Below are 19,363 nucleotides of genomic sequence, written 5' to 3'. Positions count from 1 at the left end.
GTTTCAATACAGAACATTTATGTACAATGAAATGTATACAGTAATAATGAAGATTATGCCGAATTAAAACATGAACTGCTTTTACTTGCAGGTGCTTAGCCTGAGACTGTGCTCACTCACCTGAACATAGAAGTGGACATGTTCACAGGACTCCTCCCCGTGTTGTAGTGTCAGATTCCTTGACTGCTGCTGTCTGTCATTGTCGTCCAGAGATGCTCTGGGAGGGTGCCTCCTCTCGTCTATCAGCACCCTGTACCACACACCTAACCACACTCAGAGAGAGAGAGAGATAAAGAGTGTGTGTGAGTGTAACAGTGGTGTAACAGTGGTGGTCCTGTAACTTTGATGACCACACTCACGTGTAGAGAAACCTTGTCTGAGACCTCAACAGTTTTATTGGCTCCTCAGCCTGAGCCAATGCTTTGGCTTAGCGGGCTAATATGATGTTCTGCACACAGAAGACCCAGGTTCAAATCCCGTCAGTCACATGAGAAGACAACTGTCTAATGTTCATGTCCACTAAACTGTGTTGACAGGCAGTAAATGTTTGCACCGTCTGCTTTTAGATTAATTTAGGCTTGAATTATATGTCAGTAAGGGCTAGCTGTATGTAGCAGGCAATAAATATTCCTCTCCATCTGTCCAACTGTGGGCATGAACGAGATGAGGACACAGACTAGACTTTTTCATATTTTTCATTCCGGCTTCTCCTCTCACCACGGGCGGTCGTGCTAACAGGAGAATGCTGAATGGGAAAAGTGGAAGCACAGTATGTTGTCTGTCAGGTTCTGCTTTCATCTAAAAGTGGGTTTGAAAGTAGGCAACTCTATAACCCTGAGGTAAATCAGGAGATACGCTGCTCCACTTCTATGAGTGTGTGTGTATGTGTTTGTGTGTGTGTGTGTGTGTGTGTGTGTGTGTATGGCTGCGTGCATACACACTTCTGTCTGATATAAACCAGACTAGGGGAAGGAGGGAAAAGGGAGGGAGGACTGAAAGGGAAGACAGAGACCGACACACTTTAAGCCCCTCTCCGTGGCTCTGCTCCGCTGAGTGATGCACTTTAAAGAGTTCTCCCGAGCCCCTGGGCTTAGGACATTAGGAAAAAAGTTTTCATGAAAAAACAGACTGACCCCAGCCACACATCTGACAGGAATTACACACAGACACAACAACGATGTCACACCCTGACCATAGAGAGTCCTTGTTTCTCTATGGTGTAGTAGGTCAGGGCGTGACTAAGGGGTAGTCTAGTTTAATATTTCTATGTTGTGTCCTAGTTTATATTTTCTAGGTTGGTGTTTTGTATGATTCCAAATTAGAGGCAGCTGGTAATCATTGTCTCTAATTGGGGATCATATTTAAGTAGCTATTTTTCCCACCTGTGTTTGTGGAATATTGTTTTGTGTTTGTGCCTGTGCACCACGTAGTCACGTGTAGTTGTTCGTTTATTTTATTTATTTGTTTTCACTTTGGAATAAAGATGTGGAACTCTACACACGCTGCGCCTTGGTCCCGTTCTTACGACAACCGTGACAGAATATCCCACCAAACCAGGACCAAGTAGCGTGTTCACCAGGTGAAGGAGTTTTGGACATGGGAAGAAGTGACGGGTGGATGCGAGAACCTTCCTTGGCGGCAGACGGAAGGTAATGATGGTGGAAGGCGACGACGCTGGGGTTCGCGGCCACAGAAAGCCCAAGAACAACCCAAATAATTTTTTTGGGGGGGCACGAGCCGAGGAGAGTGCCAGAGCCCGAATGGCAAACTCTGGAGGAGCGTGTCGTCAGACCACGGCCACAGAAACCCCAATAATTTTTTTGTTTTGGGGGGGCACATGGAGCTCGCAGCTGAGCAGAGGGAAGAGCCAGAGACCACATGGGGAGAGATGAGAGAGATGTGCAAGTGTGTTCTGCTAAACGTCCGACCAGAGGATCCGGTCACCAGTCCGGTGCAACCTGTACCGGACCCATGCATCAGGCCTCCAGTGCGCCTCCCCAGTCCGGTACGTCCTGTGCCTGCTCCTCGCACTCACCCTGAAGAGTGTGTCACCAGTCTGGTGCAACCTGTGCCGGCCCCACACATCAGGCCTCCAGTGCGCCTCCCCAGTCCGGTACGTCCTGTGCCTGCTCCTCGCACTCGCCCTGAAGTGCGTGTCCCCAGTCTGGTACGTCTTGTGCCTGCTTCTCGCACTCGCCCTGAAGAGCGTGTCACCAGTCCGGTGCACCCTGTGCCGGCCCCACGCATCAGGCCTCCAGTGCGCCTCCCCAGTCCGGTACGTCCTGTTCCTGCTCCTCGCATTCGCCCTGAAGTGCGTGTCCCCAGTCCGGTACATCCTATGCCCGCTCCTCGCACTCGCCCTGAAGTGTGTGTCACCAGTCCAGTGCCACCTGTGCCGGCTCCACGCATCAGGCCTCCCGTGCGCCTCACCAGTCCGGTGCCACCTGTACCGGCTCCACGCACTCGGCCTCCTGTGTGCATTCACAGTCCAGAGCTTCTGGAGACGATTCACAGTCCAGAGCTTCCGGAGACGGTTCCCAGTCCGGAGCCTCCCGCGACGATCCCCAGTCCGGAACCTCCCGCGACGGTCCACAGTTCGGAACCTCCCGCGACGGTCCACAGTCCGGAACCTCCCGCGACGGTCCACAGTCCGGAACCTCCCGTGACGGTCCACAGTCCGGAACCTCCCGCGACGGTCCACAGTCCGGAACCTCCCACGACGGTCCACAGTCCGGAACCTCCCGCGACGGTCCACAGTCCGGAACCTCTCGCGACGGTCCACAGTCCGGAACCTCCAGCGACGGTCCACAGTGCGGAACCTCCTGCGACGGTCCATGGTCTGGAACCTCCCGCGACGGTCCACAGTCCGGAACCTCCCGTGACGGTCCACAGTCCGGAACCTCTCGCGATGGTCCACAGTCCGGAACCTCCTGCGACGGTCCACAGTGCGGAACCTCCTGCGACGGTCCATGGTCTGGAACCTCCAGCGACGGTCAACAGTCCGGAACCTCCAGCTCCATGGCCGGAGCCTTCCCCTGCGCCAATTCCCAGTCCGAGCACGGTGTCCAGTCCAGCTCCAAGGCCAGTGTCTTCTTCTGCACCGATGCCCAGTCCAGGCAGGGCGTCCAGTCCATCTCCAGGGTAGGAGCCTTCCTCTGCGCCGGTGACCAGTCCAGGCACGGCGTCCAGTCCCGCTCCATGGCCGGAGCAATCCTTTGCGCTGGTGCACAGTACAGGCACGGCGTCCAGTTGAGCTCCAAGGCAGGAGCCTTCCTCTGCGACGTTGCCCATTCCAGGCACGGTGTCCAGTCCCGCTCCATGGCCGGAGCCTTCTTCTGCGCCAGTGCCCAGTCCAGGCACGGCGTCCAGTCCAGCTCCATGGCCGGAGCCTTTTTCTGCGCCGATGCCCAGTCCAGGCACGGCGTCCAACCCAGCTCCAGGGCCAGAGCCCTCCTCTGCCCCGGTGCCCAGTCCAGGCATGCCGTTCAGCCTGGCGCTATGGTCGGATTCGGGGTCTGGGGGGGGGCTACGACCCGCACCAGAGCCGCCACCGACACTAGTCACCCCCCCTAACCCCTCCATTTGGTTCAGGTTTTGCGGCCGGAGTCCGCACCTTTGGGGGAGGGGGGGTACTGTCACGCCCTGACCATAGAGATGGGTCAGTGGTGTGAAAGGCAAACACCCTATGCATTGTGCCAATAGGGTTAACCCATTAGGTAGGAATTGTGTCATGGCTCATATTGCGAGGATTGTGACAGTTTAATAGTTTTGGAATGACAGTCACAGGGACCAGGGTTTGAATCCAAGTCAGGGTCACGCCACTTCACTATATTGGTGTCAGGTGTTGGAGAGCACCATTGAAAGCATGTCCCAACTAAGTTTTAGTCACAGTACATTTGTGATGGCAGAGTAGAGAGGCGGCATGCCCGTAGGGGGCACAGATTTGTCAATTTCTTTATTTTATTATTTCTTTATTTTATTTACATTTTGTTGTTGTTGTTCCTCTGTAATACTACTAGTCACCTAGTAATTTTATGAAGCTGGCCTTAGCCAATTTGAGGTTCCCAATCTCATAACTCATAACTAGCTACCAAGAAACAATTGCAGGCTATCAATAACATTAGAGTAGCTAGCTTGTTAATCTTAGCTGGCATGCTTGCTGGCAGGGTTAGTAGATTTTAGAAAAGAAAGCAATATCTAAATGTACTGAATAAGACTCACATTCCTTTTAATATTTTACACAGATTTGAGCAAAGATGCAGAGAAGCATATTTTGTTTCTTTAAAAAAAAGATCCAGCAGTCAGGAGGATACAGACAGTTCAAAAGATATGCTTGGATATGCAAAAATATACTGCTCAAAAAAATAAAGGGAACACTAAAATAACACACCCTAGATCTGAATGAATGAAATAATCTTATTAAATACTTTTTTCTTTACATAGTTGAATGTGCTGACAACAAAATCACACAAAAATAATCAATGGAAATCCAATTTATCAACCCATGGAGGTCTGGATTTGGAGTCACACTCAAAATTAAAGTGGAAAATCACACTACAGGCTGATCCAACTTTGATGTAATGTCCTTAAAACAAGTCAAAATGAGGCTCAGTAGTGTGTGTGGCCTCCACGTGCCTGTATAACCTCCCTACAATGCCTGGGCATGCTCCTGATGAGGTGGCGGATGGTCTCCTGAGGGATCTCCTCCCAGACCTGGACTAAAGCATCCGCCAACTCCTGGACAGTCTGTGGTGCAACGTGGCGCTGGTGGATGGAGCGAGACATGATGTCCCAGATGTGCTCAATTGGATTCAGGTCTGGGGAACGGGCAGGCCAGTCCATAGCATCAATGCCTTCCTCTTGCAGGAACTGCTGACACACTCCAGCCACATGAGGTCTAGCATTGTCTTGCATTAGGAGGAACCCAGGGCCAACCACACCAGCATATGGTCTCACAAGGGGTCTGAGGATCTCATCTCGGTACCTAATGGCAGTCAGGCTACCTCTGGCGAGCACATGGAGGGCTGTGCGGCCCCCCAAAGAAATGCCACCCCACACCATGACTGACCCACTGCCAAACCGGTCATGCTGGAGGATGTTGCAGGCAGCAGAACGTTCTCCACGGTGTCTCCAGACTCTGTCACGTCTGTCACGTGCTCAGTGTGAACCTGCTTTCATCTGTGAAGAGCACAGGGCGCCAGTGGCGAATTTGCCAATCTTGGTGTTCTCTGGCAAATGCCAAACGTCCTGCACGGTGTTGGGCTGTAAGCACAACCCCCACCTGTGGACGTCGGGCCCTCATACCACCCTCATGGAGTCTGTTTCTGACCGTTTGAGCAGACACACGCACATTTGTGGCCTGCTGGAGGTCATTTTGCAGGGCTCTGGCAGTGCTCCTCCTGCTCCTCCTTGCACAAAGGCGGAGGTAGCGGTCCTGCTGCTGGGTTGTTGCCCTCCTACGGCCTCCTCCACGTCTCCTGATGTACTGGCCTGTCTCCTGGTAGCGCCTCCATGCTCTGGACACTACGCTGACAGATACAGCAAACCTTCTTGCCACAGCTCGCATTGATGTGACATCCTGGATGAGCTGCACTACCTGAGCCACTTGTGTGGGTTGTAGACTCCGTCTCATGCTACCACTAGAGTGAAAGCACCACCAGCATTCAAAAGTGACCAAAACATCAGCCAGGAAGCATAAGAACTGAGAAGTGGTCTGTGGTCACCACCTGCCGAACATCCGGCTGGATAACCTGCTGGCTACCCGCGGCGTTCAGATCGGGGTCTGTTGGTTCCATCCCCTCGCACCCCCTCTCCGATACCTATAGAGCTGGGAGGGGCGGTGCGCAGGGAGACCGGAGGGGGTTTCAGCTCGTGCACCATCTGTGGCCGCAGAGGTCACACTGCCGTTCGGTGCCGGGTTGGTTCCTCTGGGTATCGAAGCAGCAGGCAGGGCGCTCTAGCGTCACCCCAGGTGAGCCAGCACCATTCTCACCCAGAGCCCTCTGTTGCACATATGTTTGTGTATGTCACTTTTCCTGAGTTTTCCCTGCATTCCCAGCATAAGGCGCTCGTCGATTCAGGCGCGGCTGGGAATTTTATAGATAGATCGTTTGCCCATAGTGTAGGGATTGTTCCCGTGGCTGTGCCCTTCCCCGTTCACGCCTTAGATAGTCGACCATTAGGGTCAGGGTTGATCAGGGAGGCCACCGCTCCTCTGGGCATGGTGACGCAGGGCGGTCACAAGGAGAGAATTAGTCTCTTCCTTATTGACTCTCCTGCGTTTCCCGTGGTGCTAGGCCTACCCTGGTTAGCTTGTCATGACCCCACTGTTTCTTGGCCACAGAGGGCTCTCACGGGGTTGTCGTGAGAGTGCTCTGGGAAGTGTTTAGGGGTTTCCGTTGGTGCTACTATGGTGGAAAGTCCAGACCAGGTCTCCACCGTGCGCATTCCCCCTGAATATGCCGATTTGGCTCTCGCCTTCTCCAAAAAGAAGGCGACTCAATTACCACCCAATCAACGGGGTGATTGCACGATAAATCTCCTGGTAGACGCTGCACTTCCCAGGAGTCACATGTATTCCCCCTCACAGGCGGAGACGGAGGCTATGGAAACATATGTCTCTGAATCCCTGCATCAGGGGTACATTCGGTCCTCCACTTCACCCTCCGCCTCAAGGTTATTTTTTGTAAAGAAGGAGGGAGGTCTGCGCCCGTTTATTGACTATTGGGGTCGGAACCAGATCACTGTGAGGTATAGTTACTCGCTACCGCTCATAGCCACAGCGATTGAGTCAATGCACGGAGCGCGCTTCTTCACCAAACTAGATCTCAGGAGCGCTTACAACCTGGTGCATATCCGGGAGGGAGACGAGTGGAAGACTGCTTTCAGTACCACCTCAGGGCACTATGAGTACCTCGTCATGCCGTACGGGTTGATGAATGCGCCATCAGTCTTCCAGGCCTTTGTAGACGAGATTTTCAGGGACCTGCATGGGCAGGGTGTAGTGGTGTTATTGATGACATTCTGATATACTCCACTACACGCGCCGAGCATGTGTCCCTGGTGCGCAGGGTGCTTGGTCGCTTGTTGGAGCATAACCTGTACATCAAGGCTGAGAAGTGCTTGTTCTTCCACTAGTCCGTCTCCTTCCTAGGGTACCGCATTTCCACCTCGGGTGGAAATGGAGAGTGACCACATTTCAGCCGTGCGTAATTGGCCGACTCCCACCACGGTAAAGGAGGTGCAGCGGTTCTTAGGGTTTGCCAAATACTACCGGAGGTTTAGCCGGGGTTTTGGTCAGGTAGCGGCTCCCATTACCTCACTGCTGAAGGTGGGCCCAGTGCGTTTGCAGTGGTCGGCTGAGGCGGACAGGGCTTTTGGTCACCTGAGGGCTCTGTTTACCTCGGCTCCCGTGCTGGCCCATCCGGATCCCACTTTGGCATTCATAGTGGAGGTGGACGCATCCGAGGCTGGGATAGGAACTGTGCTCTCTCAGCGCTCGGGTACACCACTGAAGCTCCGCCCCTGTGCCTTCTTCTCGATGAAGCTCAGCCCGGCGGAGCGAAACTATGATGTGGGGGACCGGGAGCTGTTGGCTGTCGTCAAGGCTTTGAAGGCGTGGAGACATTGGCTTGAGGGGGCTAAACACCCTTTCCTCATCTGGACTGACCACCGCAATCTGGAGTACATCTGGGCAGCGAGGAGATTGAACCTTCGCCAGGCAAGGTGGGCCATGTTTTTCACCCATTTTGTGTATACCCTTTCCTACAGACCAGGCTCCCAGAACGTGAAGGCAGACGCATTGTCCCGGCTGTATGACACAGAGGAGGGGCCCATGGATCCCACTCCCATACTCCCCGCCTCAAGCCTGGTGGCGCCAATAGTGTGGGAGCTGGACACGGACATTGAGCAGATGTTACGTGCAGAGCCCGCTCCCGTCCTGTGTCCCGCGGGGCGTTTGTACGTCCCGTCTGCTGTTCGTGACCGGTTGATCTATTGGGCCCACACGTCAACCTCCTCTGGTCATCCTGGGATCGGTCGGACAGTGCGCTGTTTGAGCGGGAGGTACTGGTGGCCTACCTTGGCTAAGGACGTGAGGGTTTATGTTTCCTCCTGCTTGGTGTGCGCCCAGTGTAAGGCTCCTAGGCACCTGCCCAGAGGGAAGCTACACACATTACCCATTCCACAACGGCCTTGGTCGCACCTGTCGGTGGATTTTCTAACCGACCTACCCCCTCACAGGGTAACACCGCGATCCTGGTCGTTGTGGATCGGTTCTCGAAGTCCAGTCGTCTCCTCCCTCTGCCCGGTCTCCCTACGGCCCTACAGACTGCGGAAGCCTTGTTTACGCAAGTCTTCCGGCACTACGGGTGCCTGAGGATATAGTGTCTGATCGAGGTCCCCAATTCACGTCTAGGGTCTGGAAGGCGTTCATGGAACGTCTGGGGGTCTTGATCAGCCTTACTTCAGGGTTTCACCCCGAGAGTAATGGGCAGGTGGAGAGAGTAAACCAGGATGTGGGCAGGTTTCTGTGGTCCTATTTCCAGGACCGGCCGGGGGAGTGGGCAGTGTTCGTGCCCTGGGCCGAGATGGCACAGAACTCACTTCGCCAGTCCTCCACTAACCTCTCTCCCTTCCAGTGTGTACTGAGGTACCAGCCGGTCAACGACTGGTTCAGGCGCGCAGAGGAGACATGGGAAGCTGTCCGTGTTCACCTTCAGCAGGCCATGCTGCACCAAAAAGAGAACGCAGGCCGCCACCACAGTGAGGCCCCGATGTTCGCACCGGGGGACCGGGTCTGGCTCTCGACCCGAAACCTGCCCCTCCGCCTGCCCTGCCAGAAGCTGGGTCCGCGGTTTGTGGGGCCATTTAAAGTCCTGAGGAGAGTGAACGAGGTTTGTTATATGTTACAGCTTCCCCCCGATTACCGTATTAACCCCTCATTCCATGTGTCTCTCCTCAGGCCGGTGGTGGCTGGCCCGCTCCAGGAGTCTGAGGTGCGGGAGGTTCCTCCGCCCCCTCTGGACATCGAGGGGGCCCCGGCGTACTCCGTTCGCTCCATACTGGATTCGAGGCGTCGGGCGAGGGGCCTTCAGTATCTCGTGGATTGGGAGGGGTACGGTCCGGAGGAAAGGTGCTGGGTTCTGGTCGAGGACGTGTTGGACCCGTTAATGCTGCAGGAGTTCCACCGTCTTTGTCTGGATCGCCCTGCGCCTCGCCCTCCGGGTCGTCCCCGAGGCCGGTGTCGACGTGCAGCTGGAGCCGCGCGTCAAGGGGGGGTACTGTCACGACTTCCTCCGAAGTCGGTCCCTCTCCTTGTTCGGGCGACATTCGGCGGGCGACGTCACCGGTCTTCTAGCCATCGCCGATCCACCTTTCATTTTCCATTTGTTTTGTCTTGTCTTCCCACACACCTGCTTTCAATTCCATCATTACATGTTGTGTATTTAACCCTCTGTTACCCCCATGTCCTTGTCCGGAATTGTTTATTGTAAGTGTTTTTGCACGTTATGTCTGGTGTGCGTCGGGTTTTGTACCCATTTATTGATTGTTCTGTTTTCCGGTGGTTTTTATTATTAAACTGCGCCGTTGGAAACACAGTTTTTGCACTCCTGTGCCTGACTGCTCTGCCGCCAGTACCCACCCCTTACATACATTGAATGTCCAAATCAATTTAAAGTATCTACTGTACAAAATTAATTTTGCAGGGACACAATTTGAAAGGAAGGCTACAGCAAAAAAATGTCCTTTTACTGTTTGCGATTCACAAATGATTGATTCCCATGATTCAATTTATCGCAATTTAACCGAACCCCAACTTCTGCAATGGTGAAGCACATCATTCAATTAATCTAAAATAATAATTTAAAAATAAGTGATTCATATTAATGAAATGAATCACTATTTTATTTTTTACTATTTTGAGAAATGTGAAGAGGGGAATCAATTATACAGTAAATGTAATTTATATGGCCTAAACAAGATCAATAGGGGAGCTTTTTGTGCTGTGTGTCTCATGTCTTGACTGTTATTCCATGTGCAATGAGACACCTGGCCTCTCCGCTGCCTATCAGCTATTCCTCTATGTTCTTGTGGATTTATATAGAAAATTGGTGGAGATTTGAATAATATTATGTGTGGTATGATTGCTAGTTAACCTATTGCAGATCTGGATAAACGATCCACCTACCACTATTGTCACTATGGGTAGAGGGCAGGATAGATTTGACTATATAGTAAGCGCGCAGAAAGTGTAGTGAATAAGGGAACTACCAAAACACCTTGATAGGGAAGTCGCATGCAAGCAGAAATGTAGGTCCTATTTTGGAGCCACACATTGGTGGGACATTGGGGTTATTTTTGCACGTACAACGTAAAGGTGAAAAGTGCTGCACTGTATAAATGAAAACCGCATTGTTGTTTTTATTATGGCATTTTGATTTGAGAGGAGTGGTTACTCAGCTGACTGATTAAAGTTTCACTAGTACCCATTCTTTCACAAATTCACATGTTTAAGGACTCTTGGAAGATTAGTCCAAATGAGGACTAAAAGAGATCCAAATCAAATCAAATCACATCACATAAAAAATCCCCTAGTGTAATGGAGAGAGAACAAGGGGATCTTTACGTAAACAGCTCTGCTCTGTGGTACTTGAGGTTTTGTTGGTTTCATTGTGCACCCAAGTCGTTACTGCAATAAGCAGTCAGAATCTAGTCAGAAAGCTCAATGAACCCAGAGTTAGGAGTCCCAGCCAAGATCTACATGAAACCACATGCACACACTAACACGCCATACACTTTTAATCCAGTAATAATGCCCAAATAGACCAAACACACCCACTCCGTGGCTCTGCAGCTGAGTCCTGGCATCCAGACTGATACACACAATGGCAGACATGCAGGTGACGTCCTTGCCTCCCCTGCGGCAGTCCTTGTTGAAGGTGTTGATCTTTTCCGGTTCAAAAGTGACTTTGGCTTGGATGCGCACCACACTGCGAGACCTGAGGGAAGAGAAGGGGCATAAGGGCCATTATCAGTGTGTCTGTGTGTGAACGATGAGACTGCAATAGTATGGGAGTGTGTTAGGGTGAGTGTGTGTCACTAACCAGATCAGTACTGCTGCACCCAACGCACCCACTGCCAAGTCCACCAACCCATCTTCATTGACATCCATCATCCCATGAACACTGCGGCCAAAATACTGCAGACCAGCAGAGAAGCCTGCTGCTCCAATTCTCTGAGAGGGGGGAGAGGTTGTAAGGGAGGGAGGGAGGGAGGGAGAAAAAGCCAGTTAGTGAGACAGCAAAAAATACTTTTAGTATTGGTTCTGAATAATCCACTGCATGACTAGGGGTTGTGTGCCACTGAGCTCACCTGTCTGTATTTGTGTTGTATGCCATTGAGCTGGCCGTAGAACAGGTAGATGGCCCCCTGGTGGTCGTCCTCTAGAGGAGCTCCCACCACTACCTCACTGTACGAGTCACCATTCATATCAGGGATAGGGGCCATCGCTCCACCAAAACGAGAGTTCTGGGACTGGTCGGAGACCTCAAGTGTCCCTTCCAAAAGGAAATGGCTCTGTAGATAGAGAAAGAGAGAAATCTCGACAAACCATTTCTGTATGGACCTTGCTTTGTGCACGGGGGCATTGTCATGCTGAAACAGGAATGGGCCTTCCACGAACTGTTGACACAAAGTTGGAAGCACAGAATCATCTAGAATGTCAATGTAAGCTGTAGCGTTAAGATTGCCCTTCACTGGAACTAAGAGGCCTAGCCCGAACCATGAAAAACATCCCCAGATCATTATTCCTCTTCCACCAAACTTTACAGATGGCATTATGCATTGGGCAGGTAGCGTTCTGCTGGCATCGCCAAACCCAGATTCGTCCGTCAGACTGCCAGATGGTGAATCGTGATTCATCACTCCAGAGAACACATTTCCACTGCTCCAGAGTCCAATGGCAGTGAGCTTTACATAACTCCAGCCGACGCTTGGCATTGCGCATGGTAATCTTAGGCTTGTGTGCGGCTGCTCGGCCATGAAGCTCCCAATGGACAGTTACTGTGCTGACGTTGCTTCCAGAGTCAGTTTGGAACTCGGTAGTGAGTGTTGCAACCGAGGACAGGCAACTTTTACGCACTACGCTCTTCAGCACTCAGTGGTCCCGTTCTGTGAGCTTGTGTGGCTTACCACTTTGCGGCTGAGTCGTTGTTGCTCCTAGACATTTCCACTTTACACTAAAAGCACTTGCAGTTGACCAGGGCAGCTCTAGCAGGACAGAAATTTGACGAACTGACTTGTTGGAAAGGTGGCATCCTATGACGGTGCCATGCTGAAAGTCACTGAGCTCTTTAGTTAGGCCATTCTACTGACAATATTTGTCTATAGAAATTGCATGGCTGTGTGCTCGATTTTATACACCTGTCAGCAACAGGTGTGGCTGAAATAGCTAAATCCACTAATTTGAAGGGGTGTCCACATACTTTTGCATATATAGTGTTCATTTACACTCCGATTCACTTCTCCTGCTTCTCACCTGCTGAGTCACCCTGTAGATGTAGACCTTGCCCCTCTCCCAGCCCTTACTGAAGAACATGGGCGCTGCCACCAGGAGGAAGTCTGTCACACCGTCCCCATCGATGTCCAGAGGAGCTAGCTCACTCCCGTAGTATGACCCAATCTACAGACACACCATATGTCAAAGAGTCAAGCCATATATACTCTTCTAAAATGTACAGAACAGTGATTCATTTATATCTATGCACATTCAACCCGAACCATATCACAATTTTAAAAGTGTTAAATTAACACAGTACAATTACCGCCCATAGCATCCAGTGAGGGGAAAACCCCATTCATTTCAAGTCCATTTAATTCTCCTAATCGTATTTTTAGGCCACATACCCCACAAGCAAGGATGGAGTTTAAGAGGGAAGGGGAGGCACCTGAGACAGGATGCACCACCTAACACATCCCAGCCGCACTTGCTTACTGTAAATCTTGCTCCAGTGGCCTCAGGCTACCTCAGAAAACACCACAGCAGCCGCAATTAATCCTAGAGGCAAACTGCATTTCTAATGACCCCTCAGGAATGCGCAGCACTGACTCTAGGACTCTACTCTTCTCTCCCTCCCTCCCTCTCTCCCTCTCCCTCTCCCTCCCTCCCTCTCCCAAACAACAGTCTGGTCTGACACAGTGGTTAGCCCTTATTTACAGGGAGCCTGTTGCCCGGGGCGATGCGTCTGTGCTCAGTAGCAAACCCTGTTTTGATTGGATGCATACAGATGAGAAGCACATGGGCCGATGAGACGAAGGCCATCTGGACCGGGCAGCCGAGTCTAGACCATAGTGTAACGAAGACTCCAACGTGTCACACGTGTGCACACACAAGCTTGACATGTAGAGCAAGTGTGTGTGTGTGTGTGTGTCAGTGTGTGTGTGTCGGTGTGTGTGTATGTGTCGGTGTGTCGTGTTGGTGTGTGTTTGTTTGTTTAAGCAAATCAACTCAAGCACCTGCCTGTAATGGTGTCCCCCAAGGTTCAGTCCTTGGCCCCCTTGTATTAATCATTTATATATCTTGGTGTGTCTCACCTGCTGGCCCTTGAGTGAGTATAGGATGGTGAGGTTGCCATTGTTTCTCAGGGTAAAGATGATGACTTTGCCTGTGTGGTTGAAGCGAGGGGCTCCAGCAACATAGAGCTGCCTGCCTTTGGCCGACACCACTGAGTTTACTGTGTAACCTGGGAGATTGGACACAAGGACACACTTTCTGAAGGCACTGTCCAAAAGTTATGGGAGAGGGTGCAGTTATGGGTGTGCAGTGAGATAACCAATCGGTTGAACTGTATTTTCCTTGTCAATCATTTTGAAAAAAAAAATCTTAAAAACTGGAAATCAAGGTGACCCTCCATCGTTAAGACAGTGGATGAATCAAATGCATTATTATCTAAATATATAAAACATTTGGGCTCCATGGCGAAACAAAATAGTACAATTTGAAGCCATATGGCATAAAGTATTACAAGCACTGGATACATTCAAAGGATGAGAAATTAGAGAAAATGAGATGGACAGAATAGGTAAGGAACTTGTGGGTCTGAGCGTATGTGATGTCATTAATGTCTGTTGAAATCTATGTGTGTAAATGTTATGTTGTCTATTGTTTTTATATTGTCAAAAAAGGAAAATAAAACACGCTATAGTATTGCCTGCAATGTTAGACAGACATCCATCCATCTATTTATTCATCTATCCACACACCCATTCATCTATACATCCATCTCTTTATTTATTAGTCTATGCATCCATCCATCCATCTATCCATTCATCCATCTATCCATCTATCCGTCCATCCATCCACCCACCCACCCACCCACCCACCCATCCATCCATCCATCCATCCATCCATCCATCCATCCATCCATCCATCCATCCATCCATCCATCCATCCATCCATCCATCCATCCATCCATCCATCCATCCATCCATCTACACAATTCTACCTGCCCATCCAGTTCACTCACCCAAGTAGGCCCCATGGTTCTTCAGTTCTTCTGGGAACTCTTCCAGGTAGGAGGACTTGGGTGGGACTACCTTCCCATGACGTGTCTCTTTCAGAACAGCCCCGTTCCAATCATAGGCCCCCACGGCCCCCACCAATATGCCATCCTACAGGAACAAGCATTTTCACATTACTCGCCAAATACACATCTCTTATTAGGTCAATGTACCTCTTTCGCCACCGTACAAAGAGGTACCAAAGCAGAGAGTGATGATGGTGGACAGATATGTCTTTCATGAGAAATAATGGGTTGAACATTTTGTCTTTTCAGTAAGTCCAATCCTTTCAGTGAGTTGATTTATTCTTTGGTAATTTTCCACTCCCTATCCTGTTTTTCTCTAATGGATTTTACAACCCTAGTACAAGAACACCGGGCAATGAGGAAACAAACGTCTTGGTTACATTTTCCAACATAAGTGCATCACCATCATTGCTAAACTTCCACAATAAAAACATGTGAGTACATTTCACAAACACACATACACACACAGGTGGTGTTGAATGAACTATACACCCACCGTCACACAGATGTGAATGCACTGTACAGTAGACTATACATACGTCACACACTCATGTCCAGAAGTGAAAGTCATTAAACCGTGAGTTACACATCTCTACACATCTCTCAGAGCGAGAAAAACAAGGATCATGGTCAATGACCAAATCCCCAGCATTGTGTGCAATGCTCCATTAGGCTGCACGATGCATGGGAATGTTCATTGAGCCCTGTCAAACTCTCATACTGTTTTGTATTATTGTTTCAGATACCGGTGAAGCCATCACCACTGTCACCATACTTCAAGTTCGCCTGATCCCAGATCTGTTTGTGGTGTCTTGCTGTCTCCAATGGTCACGTGGCTTGAAAATGACCATAGGTGCTGGCAAGAAAGCACAAACAGATCTGGGACCAGGTTAGCATTGACCACCAAACTATACTCAGCAGACTGCATGTACGGTACTATAGCAACGTGTTCTGATTCATTAGCTAAGCAACCAGAAGAACCAACACAAACTGAATACACACAACTGATTCAGAGTTGATCTATTGGGACAAATCGACAGCTAATCCTTAACCTTTGGAAGAGAGAAAGAAGGTTTTCAAGAGAAACTGTGTGCTACAGGGTTGTATAGTACTGCATACACAGCCCATGTGAATTTACTAATAAAAGTTCAAATACTGACACCATGCCAGCGGACAGATTTCAGCCAACGCTACAGTCATGGCTAAATCAAGACAGCAGCGGGGCTGTTGTGAAGATACGCCATGGCCAAGTATTCCCTCACTCATAGTCAGGCTGTCGACGTGGACAGTTTGACTGGCTGCCATGGCAACTGTTGCGGAGTAAAGTAAGTCTCCCATTGGGATGGATACAGTATTATCCATGACTTATGATTTTAAGGATTTGGGTATTAGCTAATAGTTTATTCATTAATTTGCATGTACAGACAGAGAGTAAGTTTAATGGCCCTTCTGTGATATCCTTAAAGGGTGTTTTCACATACAGTCCTCTTTAAAAGAACCAATCTCAGTCCTCTTTAAAGTGAACTCTGGGGTAGAAAAAGCAAAATAACTCAGGTCTCTTTGTATTCACACTGCCCTTGCCTTTGAATGAGGACTCAACTCTTTTGTCAGTTCACTTCACATATTTTGTGGTCTGAGTCCTCTTTGCATTCACATTGTTATGTTTAGAAAGGAACCAAGATCTTGTTCCAACACTCTGGGTTGTGCAGGACAAGCCATTCCATCAGAATTTGTTACTGGACAGCTTATACAGTGCCTTCGGAAAGTATTCAGTCCCCTTAACTTTTTCCACATTTTGTTAGGTTACAGCCTTATTCTAAAAATTGAAAGCCCCATAATGACAAAGTAAAAACAGGATTTTAGCAATTTTTGCTAGTTTATAAAAAAACGAACAGAAATATCACATTTACATAAGTATTCAGAACCTTTACTCAGTACTTTGTTGAAGTACCTTTGGCAGCGATTACAGCCTCAAGTCTTCTTGAGTATGACGCTACAAGCTCGGTACACCTGTATTTGAGGAGTTTCTCCCATTATTCAATGCAGATCCTCTCAAGCTCTGTCAGGTTGGATGGGGAGTATTGCTACTTATCTATTTTAAGGTCTCTCCAGAGATGTTCGATCGGGTCCAGGCTCTGGCTGGGCCATGCAAGGAGATTCAGAGACTTGTCCGAAGCCACTCCTTCGTTGTCTTGGCTGTGTGCTTAGGGTCGTTGTCCTGTTGGAAGGTAAACCTTCGACCCAGTCTGAGGTCCTGATCGCTTTGGAGACGGTTTTCATCAAGGATCTCTCTGTACTTTGTTCCATTCATCTTTGCCTCGATCCTGACAAGTCTCCCTGTCCCTGCTGCTGAAAAAAATCCCCACCGCCATGCTTCACCAAAGGGACGGTGCCAGGTTTCCTCCAGATGTGACGCTTGGCATTCAGGCCAAAGAGTTCAATCTTGGTTTCATCAGACCAGAGAATCTTGTTTCTCATGGTCTGAGAGTCTTTTGGTGCCTTTTGGAAAACTCCAAGTGGGTTGTCATGTGCCCTTTACTGAGGAGTGGCTTCCGTCTGGCCACTCTACCATGAAGGCCTGATTGGTGAGGTGCTGCAGAGATGGTTGTCCTTCTGGAAAGTTCTTCCATCTCCACAGAGGAACTCTAGAGCTCTGTCAGGGTGATCATCGGGTTCTTGGTCACCTTCCTGACCAAGGCCCTTCTCCCCCGATTGCTCAGTTTGGCTGGGCGGCAAGCTCAAGGAAGAGTCTTGGTGGTTCCAAACTTGTTCCATTTAAGAATGATGGAGACCACTGTGTTCTTGGGGATCTTCAATGCTGCAGACCTTTTTTTTTACCTTTCTCCAGATCTGTCCAATCAATTGAATTTACCACAGGTGAACTCCAATCAAGTTGTAGAAACATCTCAAGGATGATCAATGGAAACAGGATGACCCTGATCTCAGTTTTGAGTCTCATAGGAAAGGGTTTGAATACTTATAAGGTATTTCTGTCTTTAATAAATTTGCCAAAATGTCAAAAAAACTGTTTTCACTTTGTCATTATGGGGTATTGTGTGTAGATTGCTTAGGATTTTTTTTTTTCAATCCATTTTAGCATAAGGCTGTAACGTAATTTTTTGGGGGAAAAAGTCAAGGTCTGAATACTTCCCGAAGGCACTCTTTATACCTACTTACCTTTTGGAAGCTAATAGATTGCATTTAGTTAAAAGATGAGACATAAACATTGTAATCAGAAGATAATATTAACATGCAAATATTATTTGTAACAGAATAAATAGCAGAAGATAGCTCCCGATTAAATAATGCTTTAATTGAAAATTGTACACCCAATGTAGGCTACTGCCCCTTTAACAGCTAGAATTGATTTTGTACCCTATGTTGGGATTCTCATCAAATATGTTGTCGTCTTCTAACACCATTCAAACCCCACAAGCGAATAAACAGCTTATGAAGCTCTCTTTATAGATCACATATTGCAAACAAATAATCTGAACTAAAAACTCCACACATATTTTGGAATTTCTGTACATCATTGACAATTGCTAATCAATATCCAAGAACAGCACACATTTTTTTCTGTGAACCTGCGCATCATCATCTTCTCTCTTTTGTGGCACCAATGTGAGGGGTTATGGCAGGTGAAATGGTGTTGCAGTATTCTAGTGTGTGGTGAGGGAATAATGACAAGTGAACCTGGGAGCTTAGTGTTCACGTTGCCCTAAAAAAAGGGAACCGGACCAAGGAATTCAAGGGAACCGAACTCAGACTACCTCTCAGTCCTGTTTGCTTCGGGGGCTTTTTTGAGGGGACTGAGTTCCTTTGGAGTATTCACACTGGACACAATATTAAGCAAACTGCACTGAGTTAACAAAAATTGTCTGAAAGGGACCAAGTGTGAAAAAACCTGAGTGTTGGCAATACCAGTGTTGAAAAGTGGTTGGAGGAAGTAGCCATATGAGGTTCAAGGTGGGTTGCAGGCGACTGTTTTTTAAAAGGTTACATCCTTATTTCATCCGCTCTTGTTTCCTCTTCTTCTCAAAGCGCATTGAAGGAGAGAATCCAAGGTACCTCCCTCAGATATCCTTTTTCCAATGAGCTTTGAGAAAGACTTAGGAAACAAGGATGACGGAGGAAAAAAGGATTTGACAGTGTTACATTCCCTAGCAAGAAAACCAAAAACGACGCTCAAACAGAAGGGAATCTAACAAAGAGTCACTTACAACAAACAAAATAAAACAGGTAGGGAGGGTACTGTTTTCAGACACAGCCCGAAGTTGCGATATGGACAGTATGCTTCCCTGCCCTGATATTTTTTTAATTTATTTATTTCACCTTTATTTAACCAGGTAGGCAAGTTGAGAACAAGTTCTCATTTACAATTGCGACCTGGAGGGAACAGCATTCAAATGGCCCATGTAGAGACAAATGAGGATGAGGAGACAAACAAAAGTGAGATGATACATAAAACTGATACCTGGAGAGATCCCTGAAGACTGGGGTTTGGTATGCAAGAGGTAAAACCCAATATTACTCATGTCAGTAATGCGGCAATGTCAGCCAACACAGTAAACAATGACCTGAACAAATCTTTCCATATTATTTTTACTTGTAGGATATTAAATGAATTCAGCTAATATTCCCCTAAAGATATTAGGATTTCAAACTATGAGCAAATAAATTCCATCACAATAGGACAATCTCAAAATATTTGGTGTGTCTGTGTTGTGTGAGCTTGTTGATCAGTGTGTATCTGTGTGTGTGTTAATGTGTATGAT

At 48.7% G+C, this 19,363-nt stretch overlaps 1 protein-coding gene across 2 annotated transcripts in view; it reads right to left on the bottom strand.

The window, feature by feature from the left end:
- The window catches only part of itga11b (integrin, alpha 11b), a 113,896-nt gene that overhangs the window by 18,376 nt on the left and 76,157 nt on the right, over positions 1 to 19,363 (bottom strand). For both annotated transcript variants that reach the window (XM_014123978.2, XM_045688063.1), the window contains 7 exons: positions 14,526 to 14,670; positions 13,594 to 13,742; positions 12,539 to 12,682; positions 11,374 to 11,577; positions 11,106 to 11,236; positions 10,837 to 11,000; positions 121 to 263 (listed from right to left, as the gene is read on the bottom strand). In XM_014123978.2, coding sequence (XP_013979453.1) covers positions 121 to 263; positions 10,837 to 11,000; positions 11,106 to 11,236; positions 11,374 to 11,577; positions 12,539 to 12,682; positions 13,594 to 13,742; positions 14,526 to 14,670 — 1,080 coding nt within the window. The remainder of the gene's footprint in view (positions 1 to 120; positions 264 to 10,836; positions 11,001 to 11,105; positions 11,237 to 11,373; positions 11,578 to 12,538; positions 12,683 to 13,593; positions 13,743 to 14,525; positions 14,671 to 19,363) is intronic.

The sequence above is a fragment of the Salmo salar genome, chromosome ssa10 (genome assembly GCF_905237065.1).
Source record: "Salmo salar chromosome ssa10, Ssal_v3.1, whole genome shotgun sequence".
Lineage (NCBI taxonomy): Eukaryota > Metazoa > Chordata > Actinopteri > Salmoniformes > Salmonidae > Salmo > Salmo salar.
Note: the sequence above shows the minus strand (reverse complement) of the source record. Positions and strands in the feature narration are given on the sequence as shown.